This window comes from Anabrus simplex, chromosome 14, assembly GCF_040414725.1.
Source record: "Anabrus simplex isolate iqAnaSimp1 chromosome 14, ASM4041472v1, whole genome shotgun sequence".
Lineage (NCBI taxonomy): Eukaryota > Metazoa > Arthropoda > Insecta > Orthoptera > Tettigoniidae > Anabrus > Anabrus simplex.
Genome location: NC_090278.1, coordinates 44663552 through 44683465, shown reverse-complemented (window position 1 = coordinate 44683465; position 19914 = coordinate 44663552). Strand labels below are relative to the sequence as shown.

The 19914-nt window shown below is 40.7% G+C and overlaps 1 protein-coding gene across 7 annotated transcripts in view; it reads left to right on the top strand.

Moving 5' to 3' along the window:
• The window catches only part of LOC136885719 (zinc finger and BTB domain-containing protein 14), a 192686-nt gene that overhangs the window by 74190 nt on the left and 98582 nt on the right, over positions 1–19914 (top strand). For all 7 annotated transcript variants that reach the window (XM_067158448.2, XM_068230414.1, XM_067158443.2 and 4 more), the window contains 2 exons: positions 11193–11318; positions 11400–11440. In XM_067158448.2, coding sequence (XP_067014549.1) covers positions 11193–11318; positions 11400–11440 — 167 coding nt within the window. The remainder of the gene's footprint in view (positions 1–11192; positions 11319–11399; positions 11441–19914) is intronic.

Below are 19914 nucleotides of genomic sequence, written 5' to 3'. Positions count from 1 at the left end.
TAACCATGTGCAGAGATCGGTACCCTTTATTTACAATCCCATTTATGTGATTACCCCAGTGAAGATCTTTCCTTATATTAACACCTAGATACTTACAATGATCCCCAAAAGGAACTTTCACCCCATCAACGCAGTAATTAAAACTGAGAGGACTTTTCCTATTTGTAAAACTCACAACCTGACTTTTAGCCCCGTTTATCAACATACCGTTGCCTGCTGTCCATCTCACAATATTTTCGAGGTCACGTTGCAGTTGCTCACAATCTTGTAACTTATTTATCACTCTATAGAGAATAACATCATCCGCAAAAAGCCTTACCTCCGATTCCACTCCTTTACTCATATCATTTATATATATAAGAAAACATAAAGGTCCGATAACACTGCCCTGAGGAACTCCCCTCTCAACTATTACAGGGTCAGACAAAGCTTCACCTACTCTAACTCTCTGAGATCTATTTTCTAGAAATATAGCAACCCATTCAGTCACTCTTTTGTCTAGTCCAATTGCACTCATTTTTGCCAGTAGTCTCCCATGATCCACCCTATCAAATGCTTTAGACATGTCAATCGCGATACAGTCCATTTGACCTCCAGAATCCAAGATATCTGCTATATCTTGCTGGAATCCTACAAGTTGAGCTTCAGTGGAATAACCTTTCCTAAAACCGAATTGCCTTCTATCGAACCAGTTATTAATTTCACTAACATGTCTAATATAATCAGAAAGAATGCCTTCCCAAAGCTTACATACAATGCATGTCAAACTTACTGGCCTGTAATTTTCAGCTTTATGTCTATCACCCTTTCCTTTATACACAGGGGCTACTATAGCAACTCTCCATTCATCTGGTATAGCTCCTTCGGCCAAACAATAATCAAATAAGTACTTCAGATATGGTACTATATCCCAACCCATTGTCTTTAGTATATCCCCAGAAATCTGATCAATTCCAGCCGCTTTTCTAGTTTTCAACTTTTGTATCTTATTGTAAATGTCATTGTTATCATACGTAAATTTTATTACTTCTTTGGCCTTAGTCTCTTCCTCTATCTCGACATTATCCTTGTAACCAACAATCTTTACATACTGCTGACTGAATACTTCTGCCTTTTGAAGATCCTCACATACACACTCCCCTTGTTCATTAATTATTCCTGGAATGTCCTTCTTGGAACCTGTTTCTGCCTTAAAATACCTGTACATACCCTTCCATTTTTCACTAAAATTTGTATGACTGCCAATTATGCTTGCCATCATGTTATCCTTAGCTGCCTTCTTTGCTAGATTCAATTTTCTAGTAAGTTCCTTCAATTTCTCCTTACTTCCACAGCCATTTCTAACTCTATTTATTTCCAGTCTGCACCTCCTTCTTAGTCTCTTTATTTCTCTATTATAATAAGGTGGGTCTTTACCATTCCTTACCACCCTTAAAGGTACAAACCTGTTTTCGCATTCCTCAACAATTTCTTTAAACCCATCCCAGAGTCTGTTTACATTTTTATTTACCGTTTTCCACCGATCATAGTTACGTTTTAGAAACTGCCTCATACCTGCTTTATCAGCCATATGGTACTGCCTAACAGTCCTACTTTTAAGACCTTCCTTTCTATCACATTTATTTTTAACTACCACAAAAACAGCTTCATGATCACTAATACCATCTATTACTTCAGTTTCCCTATAGAGCTCATCTGGTTTTATCAGCACCACATCCAAAATATTTTTCCCTCTGGTTGGTTCCATCACTTTCTGAATCAGCTGTCCTTCCCATATTAACTTATTTGCCATTTGTTGGTCATGCTTCCTGTCGTTCGCATTTCCTTCCCAATTGACATCTGGCAAATTCAGATCTCCCGCTACAATCACATTTCTTTCCATGTCGTTTCCCACATAGCTGACTATCCTATCAAATAATTCCGAATCCGCATCAGTGCTACCCTTTCCCGATCTGTACACTCCAAATATATCAAGTTGCCTATTATCTTTAGAAATGAGCCTTACACCTAGAATTTCATGTGTCTCATCTTTAACTTTTTCGTAGCTTACAAGTTCTTCTTTCACCAGAATGAAAACTCCCCCTCCCACCTTTCCTATCCTATCTCTACGATACACACTCCAGTGCCGTGAGAAAATTTCTGCATCCATTATATCATTTCTCAGCCATGATTCAACTCCTATTACAATATCTGGTAAATATATATCTATTAAATTACTTAATTCTATTCCTTTCTTTACAATAATTCTACAGTTCAACACTAACAATTTTATGTCATCCTTACTTGATTTCCAGTTCCCTGTTCCCTTATCACCGCTCCCTAGGCCGTCCCGTTTCCCTGAATGTACCTCCCTATTACCCTTCCAAACAAATTTCCTAACTTATACGTACCACTGCGGTTTAAATGAAGGCCATCCGAGCGCAGATCCCTTTCTCCTACCCACCCATTAGGATCTAGAAATTTCACTCCCAGTTTCCCACATACCCACTCCATAGTCTCATTTAAATCCCCAATCACCCTCCAGTCAGTATCCCTCCTACACAGTATTCCACTAATAACAATCTCCGCTTTCTTAAACTTCACCCGTGCTGCATTTACCAGATCCCACACATCTCCAACTATGTAGGTACTTATATCAGCTTGCCTTACGTTGTTGGTACCAACGTGAAACACTACCACCTTCTCCTTCCCCTCCTCCCTCTCTTCTACTTTCCTCAACATCTGCCTCAACCTAATTCCTGGATAACATTCTACCCTGGTTCCCTTTCCTCCACACACTTTCCCCACGTGTCTAACGATGGAATCCCCCATGACCAGAGCCTCAACCCTACCCACCTCATTTGATCCCCTCCCCTCCTGGTCAGCCCTATCTTTCCTGATAGCTGCAGAAGCTACTTCCTCCTCCCTTTTTTCCTTCCCATGACCCCGTTCCACCTGTCTTTTCCTATCCTCTATTCTACATTTCCCTTTCCTACCTTTTCCCTTCCTCCTACTTCCACACATCTCAGCAACAGTTCCCTGTCCCTCATCTTCCCTCTGTTGTTCTACCTGGAGTGACTCGTACCGATTTCGCACAGACACCTGTCCTGAATTCTGATCCTGAATAGAGCCCTTGGCCTGCAATCTCCTTCCCCTTAGAACATTAGACCACCTGTCTTCTACAACTCCTCCCTTTCCTTCCCCTCCCTCTTGTACACCTACTGTAACCTGTACATTGTTTGAGGGAGTCCTATCTTCCTTCCCGTCTTCTGTGAGAATCCTAATTATCTCCCTCAAACTTTCCAACTCCTCCCTCATACCCCTCAATGCCTCACCACACCCACAATAAGTACACTCGCGCTCCTTAGCCATTCTTTACGGGGGGGGAAATTTTAAATTAAAAAAATAAAATAACTTATTTGCAAAAAAATAAATGAACGGAGGGATATATTGTCTGGGATAGTACACAACAATAAGGTAATTAATATACGACTACACTACAATACTACTTAGTCGTGCTCTATTATTATTTTTTTTTAATTTTTTTATCCTACAACCCCTAACAGGATAAAAGCTGCTGTTAATTACTGAATATCGAAAGTAATACACAAGAACTACACAATTCCAAACTGCAATTAAGCCTATCCTAATTTCAACAATATTTTAGTAAGAGTTTCTACGGATACCTCTACCACACCAGTACTACACAAATATTTTACAATAATAAAATAAGCACACTAAATTCTAATAGGATATTACTCGTATACTACTGCACAGTACACTACAGTAATTTTTAAACTACTTTCAGACGTATCTTAATTACGATACCGGTACCGTATCGTATGTCACTACTAAGCACAACAGAAATGAAATTTGCAAGAACTACTGTACTCAAAGATTACCAACGAAGCTAAATGCTTAGACAAATTATTATTAGTATTACGGTCTAATAGATATACACGAAAGATAACACGAATATAGCATGCAAGATACGGCACTATCTAAATGTACTGTATCTATACTACAATGTATCTACACTACACTACACTGCGTTTGGTTAAATGCTTAAGTATCAAAAGGATTGCCGTACACGAAGAAAAACATGAATATAACTGGCAAGATACTATCTAATATATTATACCTTATCTTCACTACAATTCTACTGAAATGTGGTTATGTGATTATTACAGCTGGTGGATTACTATTATTTTCCCTACTCCACGGGACGGAGAAAAAAAAAAAAGTGTCCTTAATTAGGCCTACTGAAAAATACGAGGTTGTCTACAATAATTTCTCAAATATTTCTATCAAAACTACTACTACTACTACTACTACTACTCCAGGGACTTGAACTGCAATTACTGGGATATATGAACTTTATTATTATTATTAGCTAACCGCTGAAAGATCGAGGGAGCGAAATATAAATTACGGATACTAACTACCTACTCAGAAGTACAAATGAATGGAATACAAGGTCAGCTGATTTTTATTTATATTTACTTGACTACACTACACCCTTTGTTCACGACTGTAGCCAACAATGCAATATTTGAATATGAGGAGCGACAATAATCAATAACAATACGACTGTTAACTATTACCGTGTAATCTCTTTAACTTCTTTTTAAATGGAAGTTTACAGGCGTATCGTGTTTTTTAATGTAGTAAATTATTACCTTCGCGATAGTTTGAACGTATATCTATACGAAATACCGGAGGAGTTGCTGCAGAAGTTACGGTACTATTCCTTATGATAATCTGCCTTTGTAAGTACAACCAACGAATCTACAGATATTTACAAATATTTTTACAGTTAATATTATTACCTAAAGTATTACCTAAACCTAAATTCGAAACAAGGTGCACCTAGCTAGCCTACTTAACCTAGAAAACGTAATTTACTGAAGACCAACTGAATTACTTGTTACAAAATTTAAATAATTGTTACTACTCCCAATTTCTACCAACAAGCACTAAACACCACTATATAAACAGCACTAAATGAATCAGATGTACACAAAATTAAGCTATTTCAATAGGTTTTCACTACTTTATCTTCCAGGCAATATTGAATATTCAGCTTAACAATAATATGATGTGAAAAATAGAGAATAGCCTTCCTTTGTTACCAGCAATGCTGCATGACAATCAGAATGTAGATCTGGTGCTCTTGTGTTAATTTAAGTTATCTAAACTGCAGAATTCACATTCATTCCTTCATCTTAGGTCGTAAATGGTAAACGACACATTTCATTTTGAATCTAATAATCTGCAGGCCATCGGCCTGAGCAATGGACACCAGGGGATTTATTTTATGTAGAAGCACATTACATGCAAATAAAATTCCTCAGTTTGATTCTCAGACTGAATTTCCATGGTTTCTTCATTGTTGTTAATGACAAACATCGTACTGTCTATATCTGGGTTAAAGTCACTGCACTTTGTCCATACCAGTATCCAAATTATTTACTGGATAACCTGCATTTTTGTCATTAAGCCCATTATTCTGTATAAGTTCATATTGCTATCAAATATTGCTAACACAATCCATGAGACTGGTCAACACTTTGCCAGCTAACAGAGCTCTAGCATACTCGCATGGGGACTCGCCAATAAAGAACGAGGAGGCTAGTTAATTAGATAACCAACAGATGTTGGGGAGAGATCCCAAATAGGCCTGGAACATAACTTTACTATGTCCCCAAATATGCTCCAAGCAGAGAGGCCTACCGCGCAGCACTTCAAACCCACGTGCTCCGGCAGCACAGCCTTGCAATGTCGTCCTCTTCTGACGCCGCTGCTTACTGGTTCACAGCACTGGTCCCATGCAGTCCACCGCACTGGACAGGCCCAGTAGACTAACCTTGATTACTACGCCGCAATAATGCATGCGACATGAACAACGAAAAATGTTCACTTCACACTACTGTTCGGATCAATTCCCGTACACTAAGAACACATTCCAAACGATAATCGCATTTTGAAATAAAACTATAGGGATCTGTCCTGCACTGTAATAGTAATAATAATAACAATAATAAAAATAATAATAAGAATAATAGTAGTAGTAATTGAACAAAAACAGGAACTTTATTGTAAAGTGATGTTCATCTGTAATTGACATCGTGTTACCGGTAACTGAGAATGGATTTGAATAACATGAAGTAAACTCATGGGACTTCATTTGCGTTTATCTCAAAATAAAATACAAACTGAAATTACGTGCAATATGCCAACAATAAAACAAACTTGACCATAGCTTTTAGTTAGTGTGCATAATTTATTTGTCATTGATTAATTGTGGTGGAATTACTGTGAATGAAGAGAAGAGCATTAGCATTGTCTGGATGTAGAAGAGACCGTCGTGCGTTGAGAATGAAGCCCGCTGAACTTGATGCTTGTGTACATAATACTTTCTTAGCGTTCTGGTGAAGTTTTGTTCTCCAATAGGACGCTATATCTTCTTCCATTCCACAGTTTTGTTTTAAATATCTTTCCAACTCATCTGTTGAAGTAGGACCATTATCGTCAGCCCAAGAACAACTTTGGCAGGTTGTGGCATAGTCGCGGAGTCTGATGACTCGGGAACATTAGAATGCTCGTCATGTGTGCATGCCTCATTCATCATAAGGTTTTTACCTAATCAGGAAAAGAAAAACTCAAGTACGTTGGTATGTAAGTGCGTCGCGTAAGGTAAAGGTATTACACAAACAGTGGCTGCTAATAGGAGAGAGAGGTGTAGGAATAAGAACATATTGTATTTACACTTATGCTATTTTCACACAAGAAATTTTGAATTAGAAACAATGAAAGTACTTAGACATCTCATTCCTGAACAAACTACTATTCTGCTAGGGGCTTTACGGCACACCGACACAGATACGATTGTGGCGACGATGGAATAGGAAAGGCCTAGGAGTTGGAAGGAAGGGGCCATGGCCTTAAATAAGGTACAGCCCCAGCATTTGCCTGATGTTAAAATGGGAAACCACGGAAAACCATCTTCAGGGCTGCCGACAGTGAGATTCGAACCCACTACCTCTCGGATGCAAGCTCATAGCCCCGCACCTCTACCCGAACAGCCAACTCGTCTGGTACTACTATACTGCTAACTCCACTTCTCACATTGTTAGGTCATCCTCTGTTGTTGAATCCTCGCACTGTATTTCTTCTATCTCTCCTGTACAGTTGTTCACATTAAGTACCTTATCAAACTACTCTTTCCATGTTCTCTTTATCTCTTCTGGATGTGTTAACAGTTCCCCACCTTCCTTATTCACTAGTTTTGTGGTAATTCTTTCTGTCCTTTTACTTATTGTGTATTTAGATGTCTCCACTTGTGTGGTGAAATGACTCTGTTGTTAACAAAATCCAGTTATATAGACGGAGGTAAGTATGTGCAGCTATGAGTGGAATATTATCTGTAAGTATTGGAGAAAGTTGTGGTCTTGATTGTACGTGAGTATTTCGTGATGCAGAGTGGTGCCTCCTTACTGGTTTATAGCTGTATGCTGATATAATTATGGTGCAAAAATACCTGCAAGACGCACACATTCATTTCTATGAAATGTTTTACATTCATTATTTTAAGGATTTTAACATGTACTGTCTATTTTAATGTGTGATTTTAGTATGTACTGTATATTTCAACGTATTTAATAATTTAAATTCAAGCTTAAGTTAAGTTCCATAAACAAATTCTAGTCTTACAGAGATAGCTCTATACCTAGATACCTGAATTATAGTATATAACCATTTTATACCAACATGCCCAATTTGGCCACTTAGACATGATGCTTCCCCATGGCATCTCCCTTGAGAAAAAGGCACATAACTAATACTTGACACATATGTAAAGGTATGCATGTACAGCTGATGATGGCTGTTTAAAGTCGAAACTGGTCCTGTAAGCTAACTCTTACGGTAATAAAATTATATTGAAAAGGTGGAACCCTTTCTTCTCTATAATAAGTGTACTATCAATACGGAAATGAAACTAGTAAATCAAGAACTCCAACGTCATCCACAACTGGCATTAACCATCCCTGTATTGACTGACCAGGTGCAACAGGCATGGAACGCTATCTCATTTCAAGCTGACATCCGGCACCTGTAAGGCACAAGGCATGCATTTTTGCATGCCTGAATTCAACAGTCAGGCAATTGCACCAGTCATTACTGGACCAGCATGGCAGATTTGCGATGGCTTTTCTCACGTGGCTATTAACCTGTAGTCTTGTACCTTTAAATCAATTAAATATGTTACCTCGACAAATACATCACGAAAACTTGCATATTCTACAGACCTTATTTCATGGTGTGTGGATAGTTTTTTTCCACCTGTGTATTTGGATGCTGAAGTCAATGTTGAATCAAAATGAAAATGCAAACTCGACCATGTTAGAAATTACTACATCGCACCACGGATGGTATTTGTACCATGAGATGGTATGGACATGTGGATGATCAATTACTTAGACAGCTGTCCAGTACAGCTCAGGAGGAAATGGACCACGTGGTCGTCCCAAGGTTTTCTCGAGGAAGACATGAAGATTTGGACCAAATGTGGAATGTCGTTCAAAGTAGTAGAATCTGTACTGCTCGTTGGCATCAGATCTCTTGAATTTTCATGGAAAGAAGATTGCTTGCATGCAGAGTATCTAATGATCATGGGATCTCCTAGAACTCTTGCTTGAATGCGCACTTACTGGTAGGCATCGGATCTCCCTGAACTAACCGTTCACACTTTCAGTACAAGGTGGCATTTGAATTTAAATTTATTAGGAATTAAGAGTGAAATGTTAAAAAAATGCTCAGCGAAGCTAAATCTTTTTATTGAATATATGTGTGCCCAAAACATCTGAAGAGAACTCACTATATGCACATGATTGGTGGTCACTTTATTATGTTCCTTGATTTTCAGTTTAGCTACATGTCTGTGCTAGTCGCTGTTACTTGTGCACTATACTTTTCTCATGGGACAGAGCTTATTTTCCAGAACACTGATATTGGTTTCTGAATTTCACTTCTTTGGGAATTAGTATTGACATGAATAGAACCGAGATTCAACTGAGAACAGCATGTCATTAGTCAATGTCTCTATCATGCACTTGAGAAATTCACAAAACTAAACTCCCGGCTATAGGACCACCTGAATTTGTTCTTGTTCCTCAAAATAAATATCATTTCGAAATGCAGGAATTCCTGTTTGATTTGAGATGGATGGCTAAGATATTTCAGAACAACATTCCAGACCATCCTTAGTTCCCTATTTTCCTTTCTCTTTTGCATATCCATTAATGAATGTCAGCAGACTGTCAATCCTGTCCGTTATGTGAGGCACGGGGTTCCTCTTGTCCATATCCATTAACGGGTGTTAGCAGACTGTCGATCCTGTCCGTTATGTGAGCCACGGGGTTCCTCTTGTCCATATCCATTAACGGGTGTTAGCAGACTGTCGATCCTGTCCATTATGTGAGCCAAGGGGTTCCTCTTGTCCAATGTTATTTCGGTATCTAGTATTAAAATTGAGCAATTGTTTACCCCAGCCTTTATTTCTAAGGAGTTAACAACTACTGTCATTGCACTTATTGCAGAAACGTTATCTCAATGTTTACATTACACTGGTCGGAGTTGTGAACAGTGTTTCCAGGTCTACAAATAAGAAAATCGGTATATTGTACATAAAAATTTCAGGAGTTTTAAAGGAAATTTTGGTAGTTTAGCGAGCACTGAAATGTTATAGTATAACTATATTAAAGAATGCAATAGTCATTTGAAATTATTATAAGGAAAATATACAACTACACTCACCCGTTCTCTCTGGCTTCTCTCTTTCTTGAAAATTATTTATTCTATAATACATATTGTTCCTGAAACATGTCATTAAAAGTGCATTGACAAGGTGGACCCAACATAAACTCTTTCAAATAGTTTCTTTACTAGACGCTGTATGTGGGTCGGTGATTTTCCTTTGAATGGTGCAGTGAAGCTTGAGGTTTGAGTTCGATAAGAGGGGAGAGATTACATAATTTGAGCCTAAAATTAATGCGGGGAGGTACCTAACAAATAAAATGTCATGCAGTGAGACAAAAAAAGAATTTTTGGCACACATATATTATGCCCCATTAATCATTATTATTCGTCTTCCTTAAATTTGGATGAGATGAAATTTCACAAGATTTTTTTGGGGGTTTTCTGGTGTGTTGCAAAAAAATTAGGGAGATCTCCTGAAATTTCTGGAGACCTGGCAACATTGGTTGTCAGGAGAGCTCAGGCTCATTCAAGATAGACTCCCTCACATGCAGAGAGGAATCTATACGGAAGATGAGCGATCGCATTCAATATAAACGCTGGAGTAGTGTTCAAATATTGATAACAGATAAAAACTAACATGACAGAATTTTCCCGTAATAACAGATGAATCAGTAAATGGGTTCTCATTGTAACTGAAGGATATTGCACAGAATCGTATAGGAATTTTTGCAGGTTATAATAACTTTGTTATAAAAACGGGGGTTCTCTTCTACTGTACTACAGTTTCCATGGTCGAATCTGTATCCAAGTCCAACATCTCCCTTTAGCCATAATTGCCTGTGCTCTAAATTCCTCTTCTGCCTTGAATCATCCCTAGCAAGCTTATGATATCTGTTTTGATAGGTTCTTAATGTCCCATTACCAAAACGAATAGAAATAAAATTTGAGAATTTTACCATTTTCTTAACGCTAAATGCGGGTTTTGCCCTATTGTGAATTATGTTAAATTGAATATAATGTTGCCTTGCTCTTATGGAATAATTTTCTGGACAGGAAATTTCTTCCATTAAATGCAGGTTTACACTAAATCGAGGTCACGCAAAATCAGGGTTGCAGTGTATTTTGCAGGGAGATTCCACCGTATAGTAGTATCAACACAGCTAAGCCAAGGCCTAATCTACCAACCTTGCAAGCCCTCTACTCACCTTTTGATTAACCAAACATTAGGCTGGTCTCTCGACAGATACCCATCTGATGTGGTTGCACCTACGGCTGAACTACCTGCTTAATTGGGACGCACAAGCCTCCTCACCCTGGCTAGGCCACATGGTTCATAGGGAGGATTATTATTGTTAGCCTATATGAAAAGAATTAGCGACAAAATAGAAAATCCCAGATGTCATTGGAAGGCAGGTATAGACTATCCTATTAAGTCACTGTTATGTCACTTTCAGGAGGCAGAGGAAGATGGTTCAGAGGAAGACTCATCAAAGATTATGAACTTTGTGGAAGTGAAGTGTGAACCCCCTTCCCCCGACATAGACCACGAAGAGGAAATGCCAGACGACTTCCAACATCAGGTGACTATCTCTGTAGTTCAGACATACAGTAGTACAGGGTTTCTGAGGTTGGGTTATAGCGCTCTCTTTATTTGTTTGCAGGAAAACAAAACAGCGGCACTCATCGAGGAGGAGCCTGGCCAGTAAGTATCATGTGCATATGGTCGATAAACTGTAGATTTGGAATTTATGAAAAATAAATATTCATGTTGAGAAGTTTGGAAAAGGAGAACTATACTCAACGGCCACTAGAAGGGAATCGATTGCAATAGGCCAGAGGTTCCATGTTTTACTTGACGCAGCTGGCATCCTACTGTCTATATTAATGAGCATAGAAAAGCTTGGTGTAAGGAAGTTGCTTTCTTTCAGTTAAGGTAAACTCTATATTATCTGGTAAGGGATTGAAGGTGGTGAATGTTGTAACCAAGGTTGAGATTTACAAAACACAACTTTATTATTCGCTTCAAATGCAAAATACACTATTTACACAAATAAAACTGAAATTTAACTTGAAGCAAAATGAATTAGGAATCTTGAGAAAGAGTCTATCTTTTGTACACTATATACAAGTTTGCAGTATTTACATCCACTACTATCTCGAAAAGATAGTCCTTGTGATATGAAAAGTCGATAGTCGAAAACTATCAGAAGTACTGACATAAATGTTTTGGAAAGTCCTTCCTTGCTGAGTTCATAAAAGCAAGTTCAATGTTGGAAGTATTCTTACTTAGCGAAACCAAGGGAGCTTGCATTAATTAGGGAAATATAATGGTATGTAATAGTATGACTGGATATGGGCAGCGGAATAGGAGGAGCGGTGACCAGAGGTGAGACCTCGTACTGCCAGAAATTCAGTCCACCTGGCCGAAGCACATTTTCAAGAGGAGTAGCCTCCGTGCTCGACGTAGGGTGTATTCTGGAGCTGGACACCGGGGCAATTGGGCATCTGGACAGGCTGGGAGTTCCTCTTTATAGTACACACACGACTGTTCAGGCACGCGCACTGAGGGCTGCGCGTCGAGGCTAGAAGAATGACACTTGGCGCGCGTGTAGCTGGCTGGCGGAGCGAGAAGGGAGCGCCGGACATACAACACCCTCCCCTCCTAAATACGCCGGTACGGCGTGAAACGGCTGTGGCGCTGGCGGCGGCTGCGATGCTGGGCCGGAGCTGCTGATGTCTCTGTTGGATTGTCCGGAGCTGGGACCGGGCGGAGTGGCGTTGTCTCGTCCTGAAAGGAACCCATGGTTATTAAATGGTCCAAAGCTCGTTCAGCAATAGATTTATCTGGCTGAGCAATAGAATCAATAGCTGGACATGGGCGGTAGCGCAGACGTATCTGGTCTTGATGGCGGCAGATACGTTTCTCCGTAGTCTGTATTTCGTAGAGACGATGACCCAAAGATCTGCAGATGACTCCAGGTATCCAGAGTGGGTTTGACCTGAATGTCCGGGTGTAGACCTTGTCGTTGACGGAGAACTTCGTTGGTGAGGTCCGAGACTGGGCCGGAAGAGGCTGCAACAGAGAAAGCAAAGTTCTGTGAGGTCGTCCATGGAGCTTCTGTGCAGGAGTGATATTATCAGCGCCGGGCAGAGTTCTGTAGTTGCTTAAGAGTTGGAGCAATGCTTGGTCTTTAGTTAAGCCTGAAGAGACAGCTTTTTTCATACTTCTCTTAAATGTTTGTACAAAGCGTTCAGCGTCACCATTAGATTGAGGGTGAAAAGGCGGTGCTAGGATATGACGAATGCCATTATATGTACAAAATTTCTTAAAAGCAGTAGCTGTAAATTGAGGTCCGTTGTCCGAAATGAGTACTTGAGGTAAGCCTTCTGTAGTAAATATTTTCTGTAGAGCACGAATGGTAGCTTCGGTCGTAGTAGTCGAATGCATATCCACTACATATGGAAAGTGCGATAGTGAATCGATGACTATTAACCACATGGAATTGAGGAAAGGACCTGCGAAATCGATGTGAACTCGTTCCCATGGAGTAGTAGCAGGAGGCCATGAAGCTAGATCAGAAGACGGGGCGTTCTGATTCAGTTGACATTGTTCACAATGACGGATGAGCTTTTCGATGGCGGCATCAATACCGGGCCAGTAGCAGTGTTGACGTGCTAGTTGCTTCGTTCGGGATATACCCCAATGGCTTTGGTGTAATAATTCGAGAACTTGTTTCTGTAGGCTAAGTGGGATAACCACTCGGAAGATGGTGCCTGCTTCTAGGAGTACGACTCCAGCACGAGTCGTGAGACGATGCTGCATACGATGATAAGGTGCAAGGTGGGCGGGAAGATTGCTCTGAAGAGGCCAACCGTTGCGGATGTAAGTACGCACAGTAGCAAGTGTACTGTCCTTATCCGTAGCTGTAGCTATGCAGGTAGCATCAATAGGAAAACTGGAGACAGTATCTTCAAGTACTATGTCCAACTGAAGACATTCAGATTCTTGAGAATCGAAGGCAGTATCAGGACCAACTGGTAAGCGTGAGAGGGCATCAGCATTACAATGCTGGGATGTGGCTCGATAGACAATCTGATAGGAATAATCAGAAAGGAACATGGACCCTCTTTGAAGCTTTCTGAGGGAATTCTCAGGGATCTTATTACCAGGATGGAATAAGTGTACGAGAGGCTTATGATCAGTAATGATCAGGAAATGGTTGCCATAGAGATATTCATTGAAACGGCGAATACCAAAGATGATGGCTAAAGCTTCTTTCTCTATCTGTGAGTATCGACGTTGATGGTCATTAAGTGTTTTCGAAGCGAAAGCGATGGGGCGTTCCCGTCCATGACGATCCTTCTGGGAGAGAACGGCACCGACACCGTAGTCTGAAGCGTCAGTAGCTAGCGTGATGAGCTTGTCGGGCTGAAAATGAGTGAGTTGTATAGCTTGAATTAAGGCGTTGTTGATGGTTTACCATGCCTGTTGGCAGTGCGGAGTCCATTGAAATTTAACACCTTTTTTACGTAGAGCGTTTAATGGAGCTGCCACTGTAGCGAAGCGGGGAATGAACTTATTATAGTAGTTCGCTTTGCCTATGAAGGACTGGAGCTGCTTGAGGTTCTGAGGTGCTGGCATGTTGATGATAGCTGAGACATTCTGTGCACTAGGGCGAATTCCAGTCTTATCAAGTATATGTCCTAGGTAGTGAACTTGAGGCTGAAAGAATGTACATTTAGCGAGATTCGCTCGTAGGCCATTGTCTTTCAATTTCTGGAGAAGGAGGCGTAGATTGTTTAGATGTTCCTGATGATCTTTTCCAGTAACAATAATATCATCCAGGTAGTTAGCACAACCGGGAATGGAGGCAGTGAGTTGAGCTAAATAGCGCTGAAAAATAGCCGCTGAGGATGAAACACCGAATGGGAGCCGCTGGAGCTGGAGCAGTCCGAGAGGAGTGTTGAGTGTTAGAAATTTCTTAGAGTCTTCGTCTAAAAGTAGCTGGAGATATGCTTCTTTAAGATCAACTCGAGAGAAGAATTGTCCACCAGCGAGACGACGGAATAAGTCTTCTGGACGTGGAATAGGAAAGATATCTGTGTCGAGTTGTGCGTTGACTGTAGATCGAAAATCGCCACAAAGTCGAACATTACCATCAGGTTTCTTGATTACCACTAGTGGAGTAGCCCATTGACTAGAAGTAACTGGTACCACAATTCCAGTTTGTATCCATCTTTCTAATTCTTTCGTGACCGGGTCTTGAAGTGCTAGGGGTACTGGACGTGCTTTGAGGAAGCGAGGCTTAGCTCCGGATTTCAGCTGTATGTGAGCTGTATAGTCTTTTGCTGTTCTGAGCTGAGAGTCGAAGACTTCAGGAAACTGCTTTAGGAGATCGGTAACGTCAGAAGTAGGATGCAATGTAGATACAACGTTAATGTTGTCATGCATCTGGAAACCAAATAAGTTAAATAGATCCATGCCCATAATGTTGGATGCAGTGTAGTTGTTAACTACGAGAAGAGTGAATTCCTTTATAACTAGCCTGAAGCTGGATTTGACCTTTAATGTCAATTTTCTTTTTGTTAAACGTCACAAGCTGGATGTCAGCTGGAGAGCATGAAGGGGAACCTAAGTCATGGTAGGTAGCCAGGTTAATAATAGAGACAGGTGATCCAGTGTCTAATTGAAAATCGACAGATCGAGTAGAGAATGAGAGAGGAACGATGATCTTGTGAGAATTCCTTGTGGGAAGAATAAGATTGATCTGATCAACTTCCATGTCTTGGCGGGGCTGTATATGCTTCGGGCGTGCTGCAGGAGTCTTAGCAGGGCGGAGCGAACTCTGACATACAGTCTTAATGTGTCCAAGTTTATTACATCGTTCACAAGTGGCTTTGAAAAATCGACAGTCACGACGTTCATGATGCTTGAAACAGCCTCGGCAGGAAGGCAGGAGTTTCGAGGTGCTTTTAGAATTGGGCTTCCTTGTAGCATTACGAGAGGGAACCTGGCGAGAATGCTTGATAGAGAGCGCCTTATCTGGACGGTTCACTGTAGCAGAGGACTTGCGGGCCTGAGTCGAGACTTGAGCAACTTCGTGTGGAGAAGCTATGGCTGCGGCAGTCTTGGTAGTAAGCTCATAAACCGTAGCAATACGCTGGACGTCTTCTAAAGAAGGGTTACTCTGCTTGACAGCGTCAAAACGTATCTTGTCCTCAGGAGTATGTAAAATTACCATGTCCCGAATGAGAGAATCAGTGTAGGGTGAACCACAACCGTCCTTGGAGCATATGAACTGGCAGGGTTTAGCTAGACCACGCAATTCAGTTATCCATTCAGTATGTGTCTGATGGGGTTGCTTTCTGCTCTGAAAAAATTTATAGCGAGCAGCCACTATGTGAGGAGCTTTGGCATAATGTTCAGTGAGACGGCCCAGGAGCTGTGCGAATGGTACCTCAGAAAGGTTTTCTTCTGGACCTAATTTACGTAGTAATTCACACGTAGCATTGCCAACTGAACTAAGAAATAGTGCTCGGCGGTGTTGATCATCTGTGACAGAATGGCAGATGAAATGCTGTTGTAAGCGTGCTAAATAAACTGACCATTCTTCCTTAGCCGGATCAAAAGCAGAGAACGGAGGAATAGCTGATGGCTGTGTAGAGACAGAAATAGCTTGAATAGCCTGAATTAATGCTGCCTGTTGTTGTTGCATAAACTGTTGTTGTTGCTGCTGTAAGGCTTGGAATACCGTAGCGAGTTGCTCAGCTGTAGCCATTGCGAGATGCGTGCAATAAAGAGCAAGGAGAGCTGTGTGTCAGAACTGGTTGTAGGCGCGACCTTGACCGGTATATGCTGGGAGTGAGAGAGAGAGCAATCAAACACGCTGGAGCGTGCCACACAGGTGGAGCGCACGACAGAGAGCTGTGGAATGTCTGTTGAGTGGGCGACACACTGAGCACTGATTGACTTCGTCGCCAATGTCTAAGTGTATGAGGGCACTGAGTTTGCTGTACTTCGTTGTGAAGGAGTGGATGAATTGCAAGTTATTATCCTGTCGCCACAGAGTTGGAGACTGGGGCCGACGAATTGGAGTGTTTGTTGCGTTCTTTTTTTTTTTTTTTTTTTTTTTTTTACCTCGTCGCCATAGAGTTGTGTTGTAACCAAGGTTGAGATTTACAAAACACAACTTTATTATTCGCTTCAAATGCAAAATACACTATTTACACAAATAAAACTGAAATTTAACTTGAAGCAAAATGAATTAGGAATCTTGAGAAAGAGTCTATCTTTTGTACACTATATACAAGTTTGCAGTATTTACATCCACTACTATCTCGAAAAGATAGTCCTTGTGATATGAAAAGTCGATAGTCGAAAACTATCAGAAGTACTGACATAAATGTTTTGGAAAGTCCTTCCTTGCTGAGTTCATAAAAGCAAGTTCAATGTTGGAAGTATTCTTACTTAGCGAAACCAAGGGAGCTTGCATTAATTAGGGAAATATAACGGTATGTAATGGTATGACTGGATATGGGCAGCGGAATAAGAGGAGCGGTGACCAGAGGTGAGACCTCGTACTGCCAGAAATTCAGTCCACCTGGCCGAAGCACATTTTCAAGAGGAGTAGCCTCCGTGCTCGACGTAGGGTGTATTCTGGAGCTGGACACCGGGGCAAGTGGGCATCTGGACAGGCTGGGAGTTCCTCTTTATAGTACACACACGACTGTTCAGGCACGCGCACTGAGGGCTGCGCGTCGAGGCTAGAAGAATGACACTTGGCGCGCGTGTAGCTGGCTGGCGGAGCGAGAAGGGAGCGCCGGACATACAACAGTGAATGATTCCTTGATTTGTTTATATCAGTTTGCCGTGTGTAAATGTTCCATTTTCTCTCGAGACCAACAGTGTAAGGATATTCGGAGACTTTGTTCATAGTGATTTCATGTCAACAATTAATATCTCGTGTTAAGCTTCCGGTTTGTTTTGAAGTGTTCTGCTCCTGCTATGTTTATTCAGAGCTTATGTCAGGTGTTAGCATTGAATTGTTAATAACGATGTGTCTTTAGTTCCAAGCATAATAATTGTAACATACAATAGAACGAAGGAAAGAAGGAAAACCAAAACACAAGGTGAGGTTAGAGCTCATAAGGATGGAGAGGGGTGGACTGCATGGAAAGGACAGAGTTTTACAGTAGACTCGGAGGAACACGTCAACTCTACTGAAAATGACAAAGAACAAGGTTTAATCACTAGAAAATAATTCACCAAAATTTAAAAAAGATGGATGGTGAACTTACAATACAAGGACTTAGATAACCCTAAAAGCTAGTAAGGCCCATTTTTATGATTTTCTACCGGGCAAAAATAAATACCTGTAAATAAACCACACTCTGACTCGAGTAACGATCTGTTACTCTAGCATAACCAACCATTTAAACCCACACTTAAGTTAACTCAAATAAAATCTCAGGTTCATAAATACAACAGGATGATAACTTGTAGGAATTAATTAGTTCCAAATTCTTCTTCTTCTTCTTCTTCTTCTTCTTCTTCTTCGTCTTCTTCTTCTTCTTCACATTCTTCTTCTTCTTCTTCACATTCTTCTTCTTCTTCTTCTCCTTCGTATTATTACTGTGTTTGTCCACATACAACTCACTCTTTTTTGACAACATTTTCGGTGCATGATATATGCGGGCATTGAGACAACACAACTGGCATTGCCGCTGAGCATCATTCTGGTCACCATTCCATCATCTTGATTTCCGTCCAATGCATTTGCGATGCCCGTCTTCAAGAAACTCTTTGCAATGTCTGTTGACACAATAACCCATATCAGCATAAGCGAATCACACACAAGTTCAACTGACGGCCTCTGGCGTCAGCTCATGCTTCCCTCCTGCCGTCCATTCAGCGTACAGTTTACATATGTTGCCCCTGAAGGACCTGTTGATGGAAACATCTAAGGGTTATAGACAATGTGCGAGTCCAACAGGAATTACGAGGTCAGTTTTAATTTCCTGAAGATGTTTCTTCGTGTCTTCCACCAAGTGTCCGCGGAAACTGCCCCACACTAGTATTGCTGGGCATTGAAGCAGTGCTCCTGGCCGTGCTCCCCACACAGTACAGACCCAGTTCTGGACAAGAGCTGTATCCACTCGCCCTTTCTCTTGAACCCGTATATGAATGCCTTTGGGAAACTTCAGTTTAGGCATCGTGTTTCTTTTGAAAATAACATACGGTGACAGTTTTCTTCCATCTGTAGTTGTTAGCATGAGAGTGCAACGCTGTTTTTCATACCCAGTTGTACGAAAAAGCATGTTAGATTCTCCCTTCTTGTCGATGGTGGTGTTGCATAGCATGTCGAAGTTTATCAGGGTTTTATCTGCATTGCCATTTTGAGATGATAGGTAATTGTTTTTCTTCCACATTGCTATCACATGGTGATTGAAAATCTATGATTTTGTCACTGAAGTCGCTTGGCATTCTCTGATACAGAGACGTTTGCATTCGTAGACACAATTCCTTTCATGTCATGAATCTGTGGATCCAACCCTGACTCACTTTCAGATCTGAACAGCTGATTACCCCTTTAATCAGTAGTTTGCATGCTTTGAAATCTCATACGAGATACTAGAGCCATCATTTCACAACTCTGTAACAGAATGAAGCACTCGTCTTCCAGCTGAGGAAACTTATCGGTTTTCAGCCCTATGAATGCCTTACGTGTTTGGTTGGTAGTTTCTAGTGCAGCTTTCTGTTTATGCCAGTAGCAAACATAGAACTCAGACACACTGAATTCTTGACCGGCAGCTCAGTTACTATGTTCTTCAGCATGTTTTATCACTTTGAGTTTACAGCCGTATTACTCCCACGTTTCTCCTCGACTTACACAAGAAAACTTAACTGAGAAACAGCAATGAAACATGGAGACAGAAGACTGGTACTTGTCAACAATACAACAATACCTAATATCGTTATTTATTGAACATAACAGGCAGACTTCAGCAATAAACACTTACATAAATCATCATGACTTTAGTTCTAAATTCATGTCCATATGTCTCTCTCTATTTTACAACACCTAAATCTTCACACATATTTCTTTACCTTTTACTATAGCTATAATGGGAGTAATTACTCGAAGCTGTGTTAACAGCTGGATTAAAACCTGGTGC